The following is a 16317-nucleotide window of genomic DNA, read 5'->3' as shown; positions in this document are numbered from 1 at the left end:
AGAGATTTATTTGTATTAAAAAGTGTGAGATTGAACTTTTTTTTTTCCCTTCACTGACGAGGTTGAAAATCTTGATATTGCAATATAATATTAAGTAAATACTTGTATATACTTGCAAAGATATTCATCTGTAGAAAATATACTTTTAAAGAAATTATTAATCTTTTCAGGATTACAAATTTCTCAGTTTTAGTTCAAGTACTGCATTGTTATTCATATTTAAGTACAACAGCAAGCATTTTGATTAAGTGATTATTATTTCTGTTAGTACGCTGAATACACAAAAAGTATAAACAGATTGCATCTGATTTTATTAGTGAACGCTACACTGTGTGGTTGTTTTGTAAAGAGGAGTATTGTAGTCAGAGTACTTTCACACTACATGACTGCTGGATGGCAGAGGGCTGCAAGATTTTTTACCAGTCTCAACTCCCAGCTGGTCTGACTGACCTTTACCAAGCAGCTATGTTAACATTATGTCGACAAATCCCTCATTTTTATTAGCTCCTGGTGAATGGTTTCTCATCCTGACATCTCTACCTATGATATTTCAACCTGCAATAATGAGACTTAAATGGTTGTTTTAGTCTAAGTTCAAACAAGTTCAGCATAGTTTCCTGAGTCCAAGCAGGCGGCACTTTCTTCACCATGCTCGCTGCAGTTTTTGATGTTTGCTTGTTTGTTGTTGTCCTTGTGCAAATTTGTTACATGGTGATGAAGACAAGTTTTAACAAAAGCCCCCACTTCTAAAATAATATTTCAGGTAGCTCATTAGGAATAAATATGAACTGAACTAACAAATTCATGTTTTTGTTTGCTCATAATTTTTAAAAAAATTTTTACTCTTTTGTACCAGACAGAGGAAGAGGAGGACCACATCAAAGTAGGAGTCCCGGCTCTTCTCAAACGAGACAGGGATCCATCTCATCTTGTCTCAACCACAGACTCCCATCTTCAACAATGGGACTCAACAGTCGCAGGACTAGTAAAGTCAAGCATCAGCCCTCAGTGCAGCACATTGGATGGTGATATCTACATCCTGACAGGAGCAGGAGGACTCGGGGCAGCTGAGAATGAGTGTCTGACAACACCACTGTGGTCTGCAGTGTGTTGCGCTCTTCCAGAGGGGAAAGGAGGCTTTAGTGTGGGGTTTATCAAAGAGACAGGGGAGGAGGAGAGACAAGTGAGCATAAAGGAGCTGGAGGAGATGCTAGGAGTTACACAGCTGTTCTCTGACGGTTGCAGAGGAGAAGAGGAGGCAGCTGCAATCACAACGGGCCTTCGCAGCGAGGGGCTCCCTGAAAGTACAGAAAAACTAGAGGAAGATGCTACAGACGTGGATGCAGGAAATACTGAGTCGGATATAAATGAGGCTGTAACAGAGAAAAAAGAAGCTTACGAACAGGTAACTGGTGTCAAAGCTTGCTCAAAGAAAGCTGAAAGCAGCAGTTTTATGCAGCATGATGACCAAGAAACTGTTGAAGAAGAGGAGACAGACTCAAATTCCACCAACACTCTGATCTTCATCCTGTCCACCACTTTATCCATCCTCAAACTTCCTCTACATCCTGTCTTCTCTACCATCACACAGTTACCTGGACAGGTAATAACACTGACTAGAGCATTCATTCATTCATTACCATGACCAGTCCATCGCAGCTGAATAGAGCATTTAAACACTTTTATCTTCATACACTCATAGAGGAGCCAATGCAGTTTGGCATCATCCTTTTATAAGATCCAATTTATGCAGCAATTTTGTCTTGGATGGAGGGAGGGAGAAAGAAATAATTTACAATAGAATAAGACAAAAAGACATAGAAAATATCTAAAAGACCATAAAAACTCAACACGTGAATACACACAGTCATAAAACCCCTTATGTAACGACAAGCCTGCTTGTTAGTAAGGGGCCTTCACTTTATTTTGCTTCATTTGCTTCATCTACTCATTATGCATAAAAGATAACTTCTTTTATATTAATAGTGGAGCGCACCTTTAATTTGAGGACAGTCTTTTCCCATAAATGTAGAGTGAAATAATGATAACTGAATGCTGAGGTTATTGTTCAGTTATATTATAAATAAGTTTTATGTTCAAAGAAATGTTAAAAAGAGGTATTAAAAAAGGAAAATGTTTAAATGAGAGCCATTTCCCTGTTTCAGCTTTCAAAAGTTTTATAAAAAGGATGGGAAAATGCTACTATATGCCTGTATGATCCTTTCTAAAAACTAAACTTTTTGATATAAACAATTTAACTGACACCGCTTGTCTTGATTCAGGTGACCTACATTCTTCAGGAGGATCTTGGAGTTCTCGCTGCTCTACCTGTGAACACCTTTGACCTTCTCCACCTTCTCACTTCTGACCTCTTGTCTTATGTGGGCTCAGCAGCAGAAATGTTGCTAGGTGTCAGCGAGACATGCCTCTTCAGTGTTTACTACTGCTCCTCCTCAATGGTGGGGGCCTTGCTGAGCAGCTGCCATACTGGTTTCACAGGCATGGGAACACTGGCTGGAGACACTACAGGAATATTTCAGGACATGCTGGAAAACACCTGGTCAGTGACCAAGTTCTTTGGTGGACGGCTGTATGAGCAGAGTGAGGGCTATGTGGGAACGGTGATGTCAGAGATGGGAGGTCAAGCAAAAGCGTTGGGTGGAGGTTTTGGAAGGCTAGTGTGGAGAAGTGGGAGTGGTGTGGGCAATGTTTTCAGGTTTGGAGGGGGGTTGATTATGATGCTGGTGGATATGGTCGCTGGCAATGTCAGAGAAGCTTTTGGGCAAGAGTCACAATGAAGGATGAAAAGAATTCATTTTCTCTGTGCATTTATGTTGCATAAATTTCTTTGGCACATGGGATTTTGAAAGAAGAACATATATTTGAAGCTGATGTAATTTGATATGCCTGAGTTATTAAAGAAGGATTTACAGATTCTTTTTTTTTCCAAAACCAAATGCAGTTGCTTTCTAATGTCGTACACTGTAGTTCTTACCTGCCACTGTGGAAAGCTGTCTTGTCAAGTAATCTGCTGTACCTGAAAGCTGTGATTACAATAATAACAATAATATGAATAAAAACACCATGCACAATATGCTTTTGGATGGAATTGCTCAAAACAGCTTGTGTGATAATTGCTGCATCTTTAAATCAGAATAAAAATGCTGGTTTGTAAAATGGTTTGCTTACCTTTACTTGTTGGAGGAATTATTCTCGTCAGTATATGTACAGTATTGGTAAAAGGTCAAATAAACTTTAATTGCATTTGTATTGAAGTTTCCATTAAGATTCCATTTTGTTGCCTTTATAGGCTATGTTTCAATCCACAGTATTATTATTGTTACCATTAACTTTGTGAAAAACATTTCATAATAGCAGTGTATAAAATGTAAATTCTTTACAAATGTTATTTACAAAGTAGTACAATACTACTACTACTACTACTACTACTACTACTACTACTACTACTACTACTACTACTACTACTACTACTACTACTTTAAAAACATATTTAACAGCCATGGGGTTATCTGGATGATTTCTCTGAATTTTACTGGTTTAAACATACATATTTAACTTAAGAGAAGTCATATATATATATATATATATATATATATATATATATATATATATATATATATATATATATATATATATATATATATATATATATATATATATATATATATATAGATTTATATAACTTTCTCAAAAGAGACACTCTTTAGATATTAACAAAATAAAAAAACCCAGAATGTCAATAGATTTGACTCAGTTACATTGTAACCAAACAGGAAGAACTTTATGAGAGTTACATTAATAAAATCTGTACTCCTTTCGTAACTTGGAAGGCATCAATTAAATGTACCCCTCTGATGAGTTTATAAATAAAGTATTCAAGATTAAAGTTGAAAACTGCTATCTTTGTGATACTGTCATGGAAATGGCAGGACACTTGTTTTTCATTTGCCCAAATGCTAATATTGAACCCTTTGACCAATTATCTGAAATCTAAATAAATACAACTTAAAACATAAAATATATGCAACTATATTTACAAAATTATGAAAAATGTATTTCTAATTAACAGCTTTGCTTTTATTGTTACAAAATATTATATTATAAAATGTAGTTTTGCCAAAGGAAAAAAAAGCATTGCTTATGACATGAAATAACCACATTTTAAAAGCATGCATTAAAAAAAAAAATTCTCATCCTGGGAAATTGAAGGAATTGATGGACAGATATAACTTATTTTTATTTAGTTATTCTATTTGAGTGTTAGTATTATTTTTCTATTTTATTTGATTTGTTTACTTCCTTTTCCTTGTTTTGGTATGTTGATCTTCAGTTTTTAATTTCTTTAAAAAAAAAAAATGCAGTTCTGAAAATGTCCATTACTGAAACTTACTGTTACAATGTAACTACAGTTGTTCATTTAAATAAAAACTAAACTAAAGTAAACTGAACTAAAAAAATAAAAATAAAATAAAATAAAATAAAATAAAATAAAATAAAATAAAATAAAATAAAATAAAATAAAATAAAATAAAATAAAAAGCTCCCGCTTTCTAGCGGAAGCAGCTTGTGAAACCCGGAAGATGTTCTTTCATTGCATCAGACGGCGCAGGCGCAGAGTTGGTGGAGACTCATGCGGCTCTGTGTTTGCTAAGTTGACTGACGACTCATTCTGTTTCACTCAAAGGTATGTTTAACTTCGTGTGATCAAAGAAATTATATGAAAGTCATGGGTTTAAGAAAGAGTATGTGTATAACTAGCTTAATATTGTTCCAGCGCAGTTAAGTCTTTCCGTAAAAGTTAAAATAAAAATGAAAAAGTGCAGATTTAGTTTGATTTGAAAGCAGAAGCTAACCAGCCTGTCTGTCAGGAGTTTCCCAGATGACAGGACATAGAGAAAACTGAGACTCAGAGTTAACCAGCTAACTGTCAGTGTCAGTGTAATGTTTGAAATAGCAGTTGTAGTAAAACTTAAGGAACTTTATTACAAATCTTTACCGGCTTAATGCCACAGATGTGTGAGTTTCGTTTCTCGTCTCATTTAATTGTCAAATAGAAATGTGTCACTGCAGGAATAATTATATTTGATTACATGCTATATTGTCGCCGCAGACAAATACAGAATATGTGTAATTCTCCTTACAGTGTACAATTCAATAGTGTGATTTCTGTCTCTCCTTCAGAGATGGCCACACTATATGTGTCCCCTCATCCAGATGACTTCAGGAGTCTCCTGGCTCTCATAGCAGCAGAGTTTTCGCCATCCACCAGCCCTCAAATCATTACAGAGGACCCACCTTCGTCTCTGAATGTCCGATCAAGACCAACCCTCGTGCTGGGTGCGGGGAAGGGTGACTCTGTCCTGAGTGGTGCCAGTGCTGTAGCTTGGTACTTAACCTTTCAGGGAAAAAGGGCTGGTTTAGACACAAAGCAGCAGAGCCAGGTGTGGCAGTGGCTCAGCTTTGCTGACAATGAGCTTATTCCAGTGTCCTGCGGTGTTGTTTTTCCTTTAATGGGGATGATGGGAGTAGATAAAAAGGTATCCACATTATTTTAATCATCTTGGATATATGTTTAATTTGATTACATGAATTCTTTATATCTGACTTGCAATTCATTTTTAGCTCCAGCAGAGTTCCCGAACTGAGTTAATGCGGGTTCTGAAAGTCCTTGATCAGGCCTTGGCACCAAGAACTTTCTTGGTGGGAGAGAGCATCACCTTGGCTGACATGGCTGTAGCTGCAGCGGTTCTTCTACCCTTCAAATATGTATGTTTGCTATGCAACACTTTGTTGGTTTTTCCACTTAAGAGCCGCTCTTATTGGTGGTGCTATTTGTATTTTTAGGCATTAGACTCATCGGACAGGAAGGAAGTGATCAATGTTACCAGATGGTTCACAACCTGCATTAATCAGCCACAGTTCCTGAAGGTGCTGGGGGAAATCGCTCTGTGTGAAAAGGTGGTGCCAGTACCACCAAAGACAAATGCTGCTGTAAATGCAAAACCTGCAGGTGCCAGCTCAGCAGACTCTGCCACTACTGTTGCTAATGGTAAGAAAGTCATATTTAAGTATTCAAAAAGACAGGGTTTTTTTTGCCTCTGCCAAGGAGGTTTTGTTTTTGCCTGTGTTTGAGTGTTTCCATCTGTTTGTTAGCAACTTGACACAAAACTACAGGGTACATTTTCAAAGGATTCTTTATCACTGTGAGGAAGAGAAATACTGTGATATGTAATGTCATTATTATAAATATATACAAATGGTATACCTCTTGCATAGAATATAATATGATTGTGTGTGTGTGTGTGTGTGTGTGTGTGTGTGTGTGTGTGTGTGTGTGTGTATATATATATATATATATATATATATATATATATATATATATGTATATATATATATGTATGTATGTATATGATATATATATCATTTTATTTAAATTGAGATAAAAGTTTATATTATAAAATGTTAAATGTATGTTTTGATCATCAGGTAATCTAATAGTGTATACATATAAAATGAATGTAGGAAATAGTGTAGGATGGAACTCATCTGGGTGAAAATGAGCAGATTGTTGGAGAGCTGCGCTCTTATAGTGCTCTTCTAGTACACATGTATAGTACCTCACTTAATTTTTCCTTTTATTTTCTCTATCAGGCCCACCCAAGACAGAAGCACAGTTGAAAAAAGAAGCAAAGAAAAGAGAAAAGCTGGAAAAGTTCCAGCAGAAGAAGGAAATGGAGGCAATGAAAAAGACACAACAACCAGCAGAGGTAGAGAAAACAAATTGTTATTCTAAAAGTCATACTTAGAGTTGGAGATTACATGTGAGATGAATCATTTCCAGATTATCAGTTGTGTTTTGTTTTGTTATTCCCTCAGAAAAAAGCCAAACCTGAGAAGAAGGAGCTGGGTGTGATTACATACAACATTCCTACCCCTGCTGGAGAGAAAAAAGGTAATTTTTTTGCTGTTGTTTTTCAACCAAACAGATCTTGATTCTCTGATTTTACACACTAACTGAAGCGCTCCTCTGAGAGCTACCTGATAGCTTTTCTGTTGGCAATTATGCAATAACCAGAGAACAGTCCCATGCATGTCAGATTTCTATTTTTCTTACACATTTTAAAGTTTCATTACCTGAGATTTTTTCCTCATTATTTCAGAAGACTAACCTAAAAAGCTTTGTCAGACTAGATTGCTTTGTGGACAGAAAAGACAAAAAGATTCAGACACTCCCCCAGAGATAGCAAGCTTTTCCTATTGTTGCATTTGCACAACAAATTTGATTTAACAATCAGATAACTGTTGACAGTAAAATGTAATAAAATTATTCTCAGCATATCATGCTGCTATATTTTGTACAAGCTTAAAAAATTTGTCAGATATGATTGCATGTAGATAATTTTTTTAGTGTAACGTTACTTCAGACTGAAGATCCAAGTATTTATTTCTTTGTGTTCAGATGTTGTCAGTCCGCTTCCCGACTCATACAGCCCTCAGTATGTGGAGGCTGCCTGGTATCCATGGTGGGAGAAGCAGGGATTCTTCAAGCCTGAGTATGGTGTAAGTGTCCTTATCTTTAAGTTATAGTAACACAGTGCAAAGCATGCTTTCAATTCAATTCAAACTTTATTTATGAAGTGCTTTTCCCACATAAAAAAATGTGAGTCAAAGTGCTTCTCAGTTTAAAATAATTCCCCCACAACCAACCTTCTAATCCCAATTACAGACAGAACAGAAACACCCACACACACACACACACACACACACAGATCCCCCCAGAACACAACTGAATAAATCAAAAAGAAGATAATCTCCGCTTGCAGTAATTTGTTTCTCATTACATTCTTCAGAGGAGGAGTGTTAGTGAGCAGAACCCTCGTGGCATCTTCATGATGTGCATTCCTCCTCCTAATGTGACTGGATCTCTCCACCTGGGTCACGCGCTCACCAACGCCATCCAGGACTGTCTGACTCGATGGTAAACTACATTGAGGCGTGTTTGAAATTCAGACATACTCTCAATGAGATGTGTTTGTCCATATAAAGCTAATAGGTAGTTTCTAAGCTTGCTATTTAAGTAATGTCGTGTCGTTGGATGCTGTCTGTGTCAGGCACAGGATGCGAGGAGAGACGACCCTGTGGAACCCAGGCTGCGACCATGCTGGCATTGCGACCCAGGTGGTGGTAGAAAAAAAGCTGATGAGAGAGAGAGGTTTGAGCCGTCACGATCTGGGCAGGGACAGCTTCATTCAGGAAGTCTGGAAATGGAAGAATGAGTGAGTAGAGGAAGTAGCAGAGAGGAGGAGATTTAAGAAGACTTGAACAGGAGACATCCTTGAATCAATGTGGCCTTTCTAGGAAGGGAGATCGTATCTACCACCAGCTAAAGAAACTGGGATCCTCTCTGGACTGGGACAGAGCATGCTTCACAATGGACCAGGTGAGTTTTCCAAAATCCATGTCTTTTTTTTTTTTTGAAATAAAACAAAAGTATCCATGTTCATGCTTTCAGGCTTGTGTCTTTTCAGAAACTGTCCTATGCAGTTCAAGAGGCCTTTGTGCGCATGCATGACGAGGGAGTGATTTACAGGAGCAAGAGGCTGGTCAACTGGTCCTGCACACTGAACTCTGCCATCTCTGACATTGAGGCAAGTTTCTCTACAAGCCTGTGGCCAGAGGTTTTAGAAAATACACTTGCATACTGGTGTAACCGGTAGTGATGAGAATTTCTTGATTACAATACAGAGGGCTGTGATGGATTATAAAGCTATTATCAGTGAATCTTTTTTTTTATTTACAAAATCTGCACCTTTTTTTCTTTGTCTTCACCTTTGTCTTAATTAATTTCCAATATACTTTATGAATAATACAAGAGAGCTGTGTTCAGTTTCTGTAGGCTTATTTGTTTACATATTTTCTGGTACTGATAAAGATCTAAAGGGAAAAATAAAATGTGCTGAAAGTATCATACTTATAGTAGATTTATACATAGTCTGACTATTCAACACAAAGTAGCTGAATTTTAGCCAACATCCTCCTGATTTGTTCAGTGAGTATTATGATCACATATTCACTTCTCCTGTTTGGAGCATATGAGGATCTTTCTGCCAGTTAATTTTGATAAAGTGTTAAGTTCAAGTTTTCATAAGATTTTGCTCTAGTGCTGCACATCGTAGAGCTGTCCTACCCGCTCACCTAGTTTTGGTTTTGTTGAAGAGTTTTGGAGACGCTGCATCATGAAATACCTTCAAGATGTGTGTAACAGTGCAGATACTGTTGTTCTAAGACTGAATTTAAGCACAAAATCCTGGCAATCAAAGTTGCAGTATTGCTGTTTTCTTTGTTCTTTTTGAGTTGGGATAGATCTCTGGTAGGCTCCAACTGCAGCTTAGTGTTTTTCATCCATACCTGGTTGTAAATATACAACGTGGTTCATAGTATTTGTATCTAAAATATTTGAGTTGAACTCCACATGTTAGCTTTTAATATACTGGGTATCAGTGGGACTTCTTGTTCAGCCATCTTCTCTACAACGTACCAAATAGCTTCACTTCTGCTTCTGTCTGACTTCAGTCAACGTTATCTAAACATTTATCACAGAAAAAATACATTTTTGCCACTTCTGAATAAACTTGAAATCTTCTACATCTGAATTTAATTGCATGCATGGTTTGATCATGTTTACCACCTCTTCACAGCTCTTATAAAGGTTCCATTTGCTAGACCTGAATCCAGGGGTCATAGCTTTCTCTGTTGCCGCTGCAAAGCTGCGGAATAGCATTCCCCATCATTTCAGAGCCAATCAGTGTGTCTGGTTTCAAGTCTCTATCTAAATACACTTTTTTTTTTTGCGTTGGCATTTCATCAAAACTGAACTTTGTGTGTTTTACTTTTATTCTAGGTTTGATTGATTTCTATTGAATAGTGTTTGGTTTTAAATTGTGGAGTGTTTGTTGTTTTGCTGTTCAGCACTTTAAGCAGCTGCTGTGCTATAAAAATAAACTTAAACCTCTGTTCAGTTTTCCTATACATTTCTCATACAGCAGGAGTTTTACTCTTCATACATTAGGAAGAGTTTTGATAAAAAGTATATAGGATGGGATTTTCTCAAACTGTGTCTGCTTTAATTAGTTACATAGAAAAGATTCTTGTGTTTGCATATATTGAAATTAAAGGTGCTAAAGTAGATCTTTTTATAGCTTTAATATTGGGTGCAAATAGTAGAAGATCCCTTTTGTCAGTGCCGGTCGGGGTGCACTGTTTCGATTAAATCTTTTATTTGTCTTTCAGGTGGATAAAAAGGAGCTTACTGGCAGAACTCTGCTGCCTGTACCTGGTTACAAGGATAAAGTAGAGTTTGGGGTACTGGTGTCTTTTGCCTACAAGGTGGATGGATCAGGTATATGAACACTTGCAGAACAATATATTTTAGCTAAGACACTGTGTGCCTTTTCAGTAAGTGTTCTTTAAGCTTCTTACTCTCTCGCTGTTCTTTAGATGAAGAAGTGACTGTGGCCACAACTCGTATAGAGACGATGCTGGGGGACACGGCTGTAGCTGTCCACCCTGCTGACCCCAGATATCAACATCTAAAAGGGAAAATGGTGCTGCACCCATTCTGTGAGCGGAAGATGCCAATAGTCTTTGATGACTTTGTGGACATGAGCTTCGGAACAGGTAGGCTTGGTCACAGAGGAAGATGACATGCCTGTGGTTGTGTGGTGTAATGAGAATAACTAATCAAATCAAGTTGGCAACTACGCCATTTTCATCATTACAGCAGTCATTTTTCTCTCTCTCTCTCTCTCTCTCTACCTCTACATCTCCTGTCCCTTTGCATCATCTTCTGTTCAGGTGCTGTCAAAATTACCCCGGCCCATGACCATAATGACTACGAGGTTGGAGAGAGACACAATCTGGCCTTCATTAACATCTTGGATGAGAATGGACTCCTCATTAACGTGCCTCCTCCTTTCTTGGTATAGTGTCTCATTATCGTCCTGCCTCCTGCCGTGTGTTCATTTCTGCTGTGAAGCAAAACGAGCCAGGCGTCCACAAAGTTAGCTGAGTGTTGCTTACACCCACCACATCACAATTTTTCTTTTAACTCCTCTTTCCGGCCCTCCAGGGCATGAAACGTTTCGAGGCCAGAAAAGCGGTGCTTCAGGCACTCAAGGACAGAGGCCAGTTTAAAGAGATCAAAGACAACCCAATGGTTGTCCCAGTTTGCAGGTAAAGTTGGGTTTTAATTGTTCTTGTGAAACACAGGTTATTTGTTTTAAGGATTTATTTATCAGATTTAGGATTACTTTTTAAGTCCCCTGCTTATTTGCTCTATCAGTCGTTCCAAGGACATTGTGGAGCCCCTGCTGAAGCCGCAGTGGTATGTGAACTGCACTGATATGGGCAAGCAAGCTGCAGATGCTGTCAGAGAGGGCCGACTTAAAATCATTCCCGATCACCATCTCAAGACATGGTTCAACTGGATGGACAACATAAGGTAATTACCTTGTTTTTACTATCAAGACAGCGTAATCAGATCAGCTGTTTCAGAATTGAACATTTAAGTAACTACTTGTTCACGGATTCTTGTCTCATGTTGGGTTCATTCATCTTCCTTTTAGAGACTGGTGTATCTCCCGGCAGCTGTGGTGGGGTCACCGTATTCCTGCTTACTTCATCACTGTCAACGATCCCTCTGTGAAAGCAGGAGAGGTAAGCTGACTTCCGTCACTGATCTCAAGGTCTGAAGGCTTTTGAAAGATAACAGCCATTTTCATCTGCATTACTCATGTCTCTGCATATTCCTTTGATTTATTTCCTACTGTCTTTTTGTTTTCATTTTTACTCCAGGACATGGATGGTCATTACTGGGTGAGTGGGAGATCAGAGGAGGAAGCCAAAGAAAAGGCAGCAAAACGCTTCAGTGTGTCTGTGGATAAAATTACCCTCAGACAGGGTAAGATTTACTGTGGTTAAGATACCTTAGTACCACAGATACTATTTAAATAAAACACATTATGACATCCAGTTTTGCGAAAATGTTTGCTTTATTAGATTAATTGTATTTTATATTCATAAAGATTTGATAACTTTTGTTCCTGTGTTTCAGACGAGGATGTTCTGGACACTTGGTTCTCATCTGGCATCTTCCCCTTCTCCATCTTCGGATGGCCTAATGAGGTAAAACACTGAGGTCAACTGACTTTCTACTGAGATGAATGGAGTAGACGGTAGAACCTCTTCTGAAGCAGAAACAGCTATAAAGAAAAGCTTATAAACTACCACCTCAATTCTGACTTCACTTTTTATTAATATCTTAAACTGGTTTATGTCCATTTCAATGAACTTTTAAAAATGCTTCTCATAAAATTCGACTTTGTAATGTTTTCTCAATGTCTTCACGTCTTTTAAGTGTTGTTTGTTGTCCTCCTCTAGACGGAGGATCTGAATGTTTTCTACCCTGGTACGCTACTGGAGACGGGTCATGACATCCTGTTCTTCTGGGTTGCCCGCATGGTGATGATGGGCCTTAAACTGACTGGCAAGCTGCCCTTCAAAGAGGCAAGAACAGTCAAACATCCCAGTATGTCGCGACAGGATATGACAGTGGCACATGAATCTGTAACGAATGCTTCTATATTACAGGTTTATCTACATGCCGTGGTGCGAGATGCTCATGGAAGGAAGATGAGCAAGTCTCTGGGCAACGTTATTGACCCACTAGATGTCATTACAGGGATTTCCCTCGAGGTGAAGTTAAATAAAAGCTTGATGCATGCTTAGAAAGACACGCTTGTACGTACTCTGTACAATCTAAAATTTGGGTTGTCTTTTAAATGGTCACTGCATGCTCATCAGTCCTCCAGGGCCCATATTCTTATATAAGTTTTATTGAGCACCTACTTCTGCTTCCAACAAGCTTTTATTGAGTCCATCAATCTCTGCTGCAGCTGTGGGGAAATTGTTCAGTCAGATGAATCAGATCCATCCTCTAGAGGGCACTGAATGACTTGTAGTAAGCTGAACTTTACCCTGACTGTTTTCATTTTAAAGGTCCTTTCCTCCCGTGCCATTTAAAACATTAAACAGCTGAAAAGTGATTCTTATTCTTCAAGTAGAAGGAGAATATTGCCAAACATATCCTCACCTTTTGTATTCCCCTCTCTAAACCTCCAGGGTCTTCATGCCCAGTTGATGGACAGCAATTTGGATCCTGTTGAGGTGGAGAAGGCAAAGCAGGGCCAGAAGTCAGACTACCCAAATGGCATCCCAGAGTGTGGGACAGATGCTCTCCGGTTTGCCCTGTGTGCCTACACCAGCCAAGGTGAATCCATTTGTCTTTGTTTTCCCTGCTTTTCCTGTTGTTGGCCAGTGGCCTGCATCCTAACTTTGACTTCATAAAATAAACACAGAAAAACATAATCCAAGCAGAGTAGCGCAGCAGTCCTACCAGAACGTTATGTAATAAGGTCCATTGTCATATTTACTAAAAGCAAAATGCATGGCCTTTATGCATTTCTCAGGGAGAGATATCAACCTCGATGTCAACCGTATCCTTGGTTACCGTCACTTCTGCAATAAACTGTGGAATGCTGTGAAGTTTGCCATGAAGACGCTGGGTGAAAACTTTGAACCCTCAGAGAAAGCCCAGGTGAGACCAGGAGACAAAACAAAGGGCAGAGAACCAACATTGTTCAAAGTTTCTTTCCTTTCTTATTCTCCTGATAATTCCCCCTCTATAGATTTCTCTGGGTGTTTAGTTTGTTGGCCTGATAGAGTTCAACACTGATGTTTGGGAATCTGTTATATAAGTGGAACAGTTTGTCTTTACACTACTTCTTCCATCTCAGCTGTCAGGTGAGGAGAGCGTAACAGACAGGTGGATCCTGTCCAGGTTAAGTGCTGCTGTTGCTCTCTGTGATGCTGGTTTCAAGGCCTATGACTTCCCTGCCATCACCACCGCCATCTACAACTTCTGGCTCTATGAACTTTGTGATGTGTACCTGGTAAGATATACTGACACCGCTGAGCAGCCTGAGCCATGTCATTTTCTGTTAAAATGTTTTATTTATTTATATTTTCCCAAAGGAACTTTTATGGGCCTTGACGGTCTCTTCTTGTTATCCAGGAAAGCGTGAAACCAGTATTCAGTAAAGCAGAGGAAGACGGTGCCAGCCAGAGACAAGCTGTGTGCAGGCAAACACTTTACACCTGCCTAGAGGTCGGTCTACGCCTCCTGTCTCCCATGATGCCCTTTGTCACAGAGGAACTGTACCAGAGATTACCAAGGCGACGACCTCAGAATGATACCCCTAGTATTAGTGTCACATCTTACCCCGACACAGAGGAGGTGAGATCAAGACCTGTCGAAGCTCTGTTAAGTTTATGAAATGGTTATCAAATTATATCATTTTGGGATTTTTTTTTCTTTTTCTTTTAGTTCTGCTGGCACAGTGAAGAGATCGATCGTGACATGGACTTTATAATGACTGTGGTCAAGACAATCCGATCACTCAGGGCTGATTACAACCTGACGAAGACAAGAGCTGACTGTAAGATGGTACAACTCAAATTCTAGACATCGTTGTAATTTAAGTTTTTTTGCAAGATTTGTACGTTTTACTGACCACTTCCTTTTTTAGGTGTATAAAATACTGCAGGAAACTAACTCTTGTGATTAGAAGCAGAGAATAGTGGGTTAGCACATTTATGACATTGAGAGAAAAAGCCAAAGTATTTTTTGTACAGCCAAACAGACTTTTAAAACGCATGTAAACAAATAAGTCTAGTAAAGCTTCTCTCACTTAGACTTTGTATTTTATGGTCTGGTAGCTTATTTATGCTAAAATTATGACTGAAAAGTAACCCATTAAGACATTGTGCCAACTGTGATGGTCTAAAACGCGTGTAAACTGTTGGTCCGCTCTAAACACGTCCTGATTTTATTACTGCAATGCCATCTGCCAAAATCTTGGACCCTCTCCCAGCTGCTAGACTGGAACCACCAGGACAGGCCACTAGTCTATCAGAGGGCCAACAGAGAGAGACAGCCACCCACTCTTGCTTATACTCATTTCCAGCATTAAATTAGATCACCAATTTAAAAAAACATTCATGTTAATAGGCTGTGGAGGCAGGATATCTTCTCTCCTTGTATGCAGAAAACAACTTCACACAAAAACCAGAAGGAGTTTTAACCTTTTTTTTTTTTTGTTATATTTCATGTTATGCTTAAAATGTATTAACACACCAGCATTTAAAGCAGTGAAGCTAAAACAATGTAAAATAGTAAAGCAAGTAAAGGTTCATCATTGTATGTTGTAAGTCATGTCATGTCCAACATCTGTGGTTTTTCTCTTCCAGGCTACCTCCAGTGCATAGATTCTGCAACCGTCTCACTGGTGCAGAAGTACATCCTGCAGATCCAGACCTTGTCTTATTCTCAGGCCATCATCCCTCTGACAGGCAAACAGCCTGTCCCAGAAGGTTGTGCCGTGGCCATCGCTTCTGACAGATGTACTGTCAACCTTATGCTCAAGGTGAGAGCCAGTTGTGTGGTTCCATTAAACACCGAGTATGTGGTGTATTCTAGACTTGTCATGCAACAGATGGAGATGATTTCAATGCGTTTTCAGTAATTAATTAGCTCAACGCTCTGCTTCAGTTTTGACAAGCGACATAGCCCTGAAAGCATAAACAAGCACAATCAGTATGGTAATCTGACCAGATAAATTGAGACTATTCACATTTTAGTTTAGTATTTTATTAATTTTTCCCACATAATTGCAAACTCTTGTCTCACTTCTTTTCACCTTCTCCTCCCCCAGGGTCTGATTGATGTGGAAAAGGAAGTGACTAAGCTGATGACAAAGAAAGGAGACTTGGAGAAACAGATGGAGAAACTGAGAGAGAAGATGGCAAAGAACGACTACAAGGAAAAAGTGCCAGCGAAGGTGCAGGAGCAGGATAGTGAAAAGGTGAGAAAAAGAAACTGACTTGCAGGGTTTCTCAAGCTGCAAGACATGAATTCCTGGTAAATAATGACTTCTTTTTTTAAAATTTTTTTTATCTTCCACAGCTTCGACAGAATCACACTGAACTTGAGAAAGTGAAAGAAGCCATAGACAATTTCAGGAAAATGATGTAATTTCCCTCTTTGTGTTATGTAAAGCAGGATTTAGTCCTTTTTTTTCCATGTCTGTTAAGTTTTAGGTCGATTGTGAAATGGAAAGAATTCAATAAAGCTCTTGTTGCAGACAACTACATTCATGGATGTACTGTTCTGGGCCAGTC

At 38.7% G+C, this 16317-nt stretch overlaps 1 protein-coding gene across 1 annotated transcript; it reads left to right on the top strand.

The window, feature by feature from the left end:
* Nucleotides 1-4630: 4630 nt before the first annotated feature.
* Nucleotides 4631-16289, top strand: vars1 (valyl-tRNA synthetase 1). The gene is made up of 29 exons (XM_079240984.1): nt 4631-4705; nt 5203-5558; nt 5644-5787; nt 5866-6070; nt 6673-6788; nt 6898-6973; nt 7481-7581; nt 7872-7999; nt 8133-8297; nt 8380-8461; nt 8550-8669; nt 10312-10420; nt 10519-10698; nt 10876-11000; nt 11150-11253; nt 11363-11521; nt 11646-11736; nt 11875-11980; nt 12134-12204; nt 12460-12585; nt 12670-12774; nt 13201-13348; nt 13548-13675; nt 13875-14030; nt 14153-14374; nt 14465-14576; nt 15388-15563; nt 15852-16001; nt 16103-16289. The coding sequence occupies exons 2-29, from the start codon at nt 5205-5207 to the stop codon at nt 16169-16171; spliced, it is 3828 nt and encodes a 1275-aa protein (XP_079097110.1). The 5' UTR covers nt 4631-4705; nt 5203-5204; the 3' UTR covers nt 16172-16289.
* Nucleotides 16290-16317: the final 28 nt, after the last annotated feature.

This window comes from Telmatherina bonti, assembly GCF_933228915.1.
Source record: "Telmatherina bonti genome assembly, chromosome: 5".
Lineage (NCBI taxonomy): Eukaryota > Metazoa > Chordata > Actinopteri > Atheriniformes > Telmatherinidae > Telmatherina > Telmatherina bonti.
This window is presented reverse-complemented; position numbering and strand designations above follow the sequence as displayed.

Excerpts from the sequence above, each read along its gene's own strand:
- vars1 (XM_079240984.1), top strand. The coding sequence starts at position 5,205 with ATGGCCACACTATATGTGTCCCCTCATCCAGATGACTTCAGGAGTCTC. Across the intron at positions 6,789-6,897 it reads AGACACAACAACCAGCAGAG|AAAAAAGCCAAACCTGAGAA; the intron begins GTAGAGAAAACA and ends TTATTCCCTCAG. Across the intron at positions 13,349-13,547 it reads GTGTGCCTACACCAGCCAAG|GGAGAGATATCAACCTCGAT; the intron begins GTGAATCCATTT and ends TGCATTTCTCAG.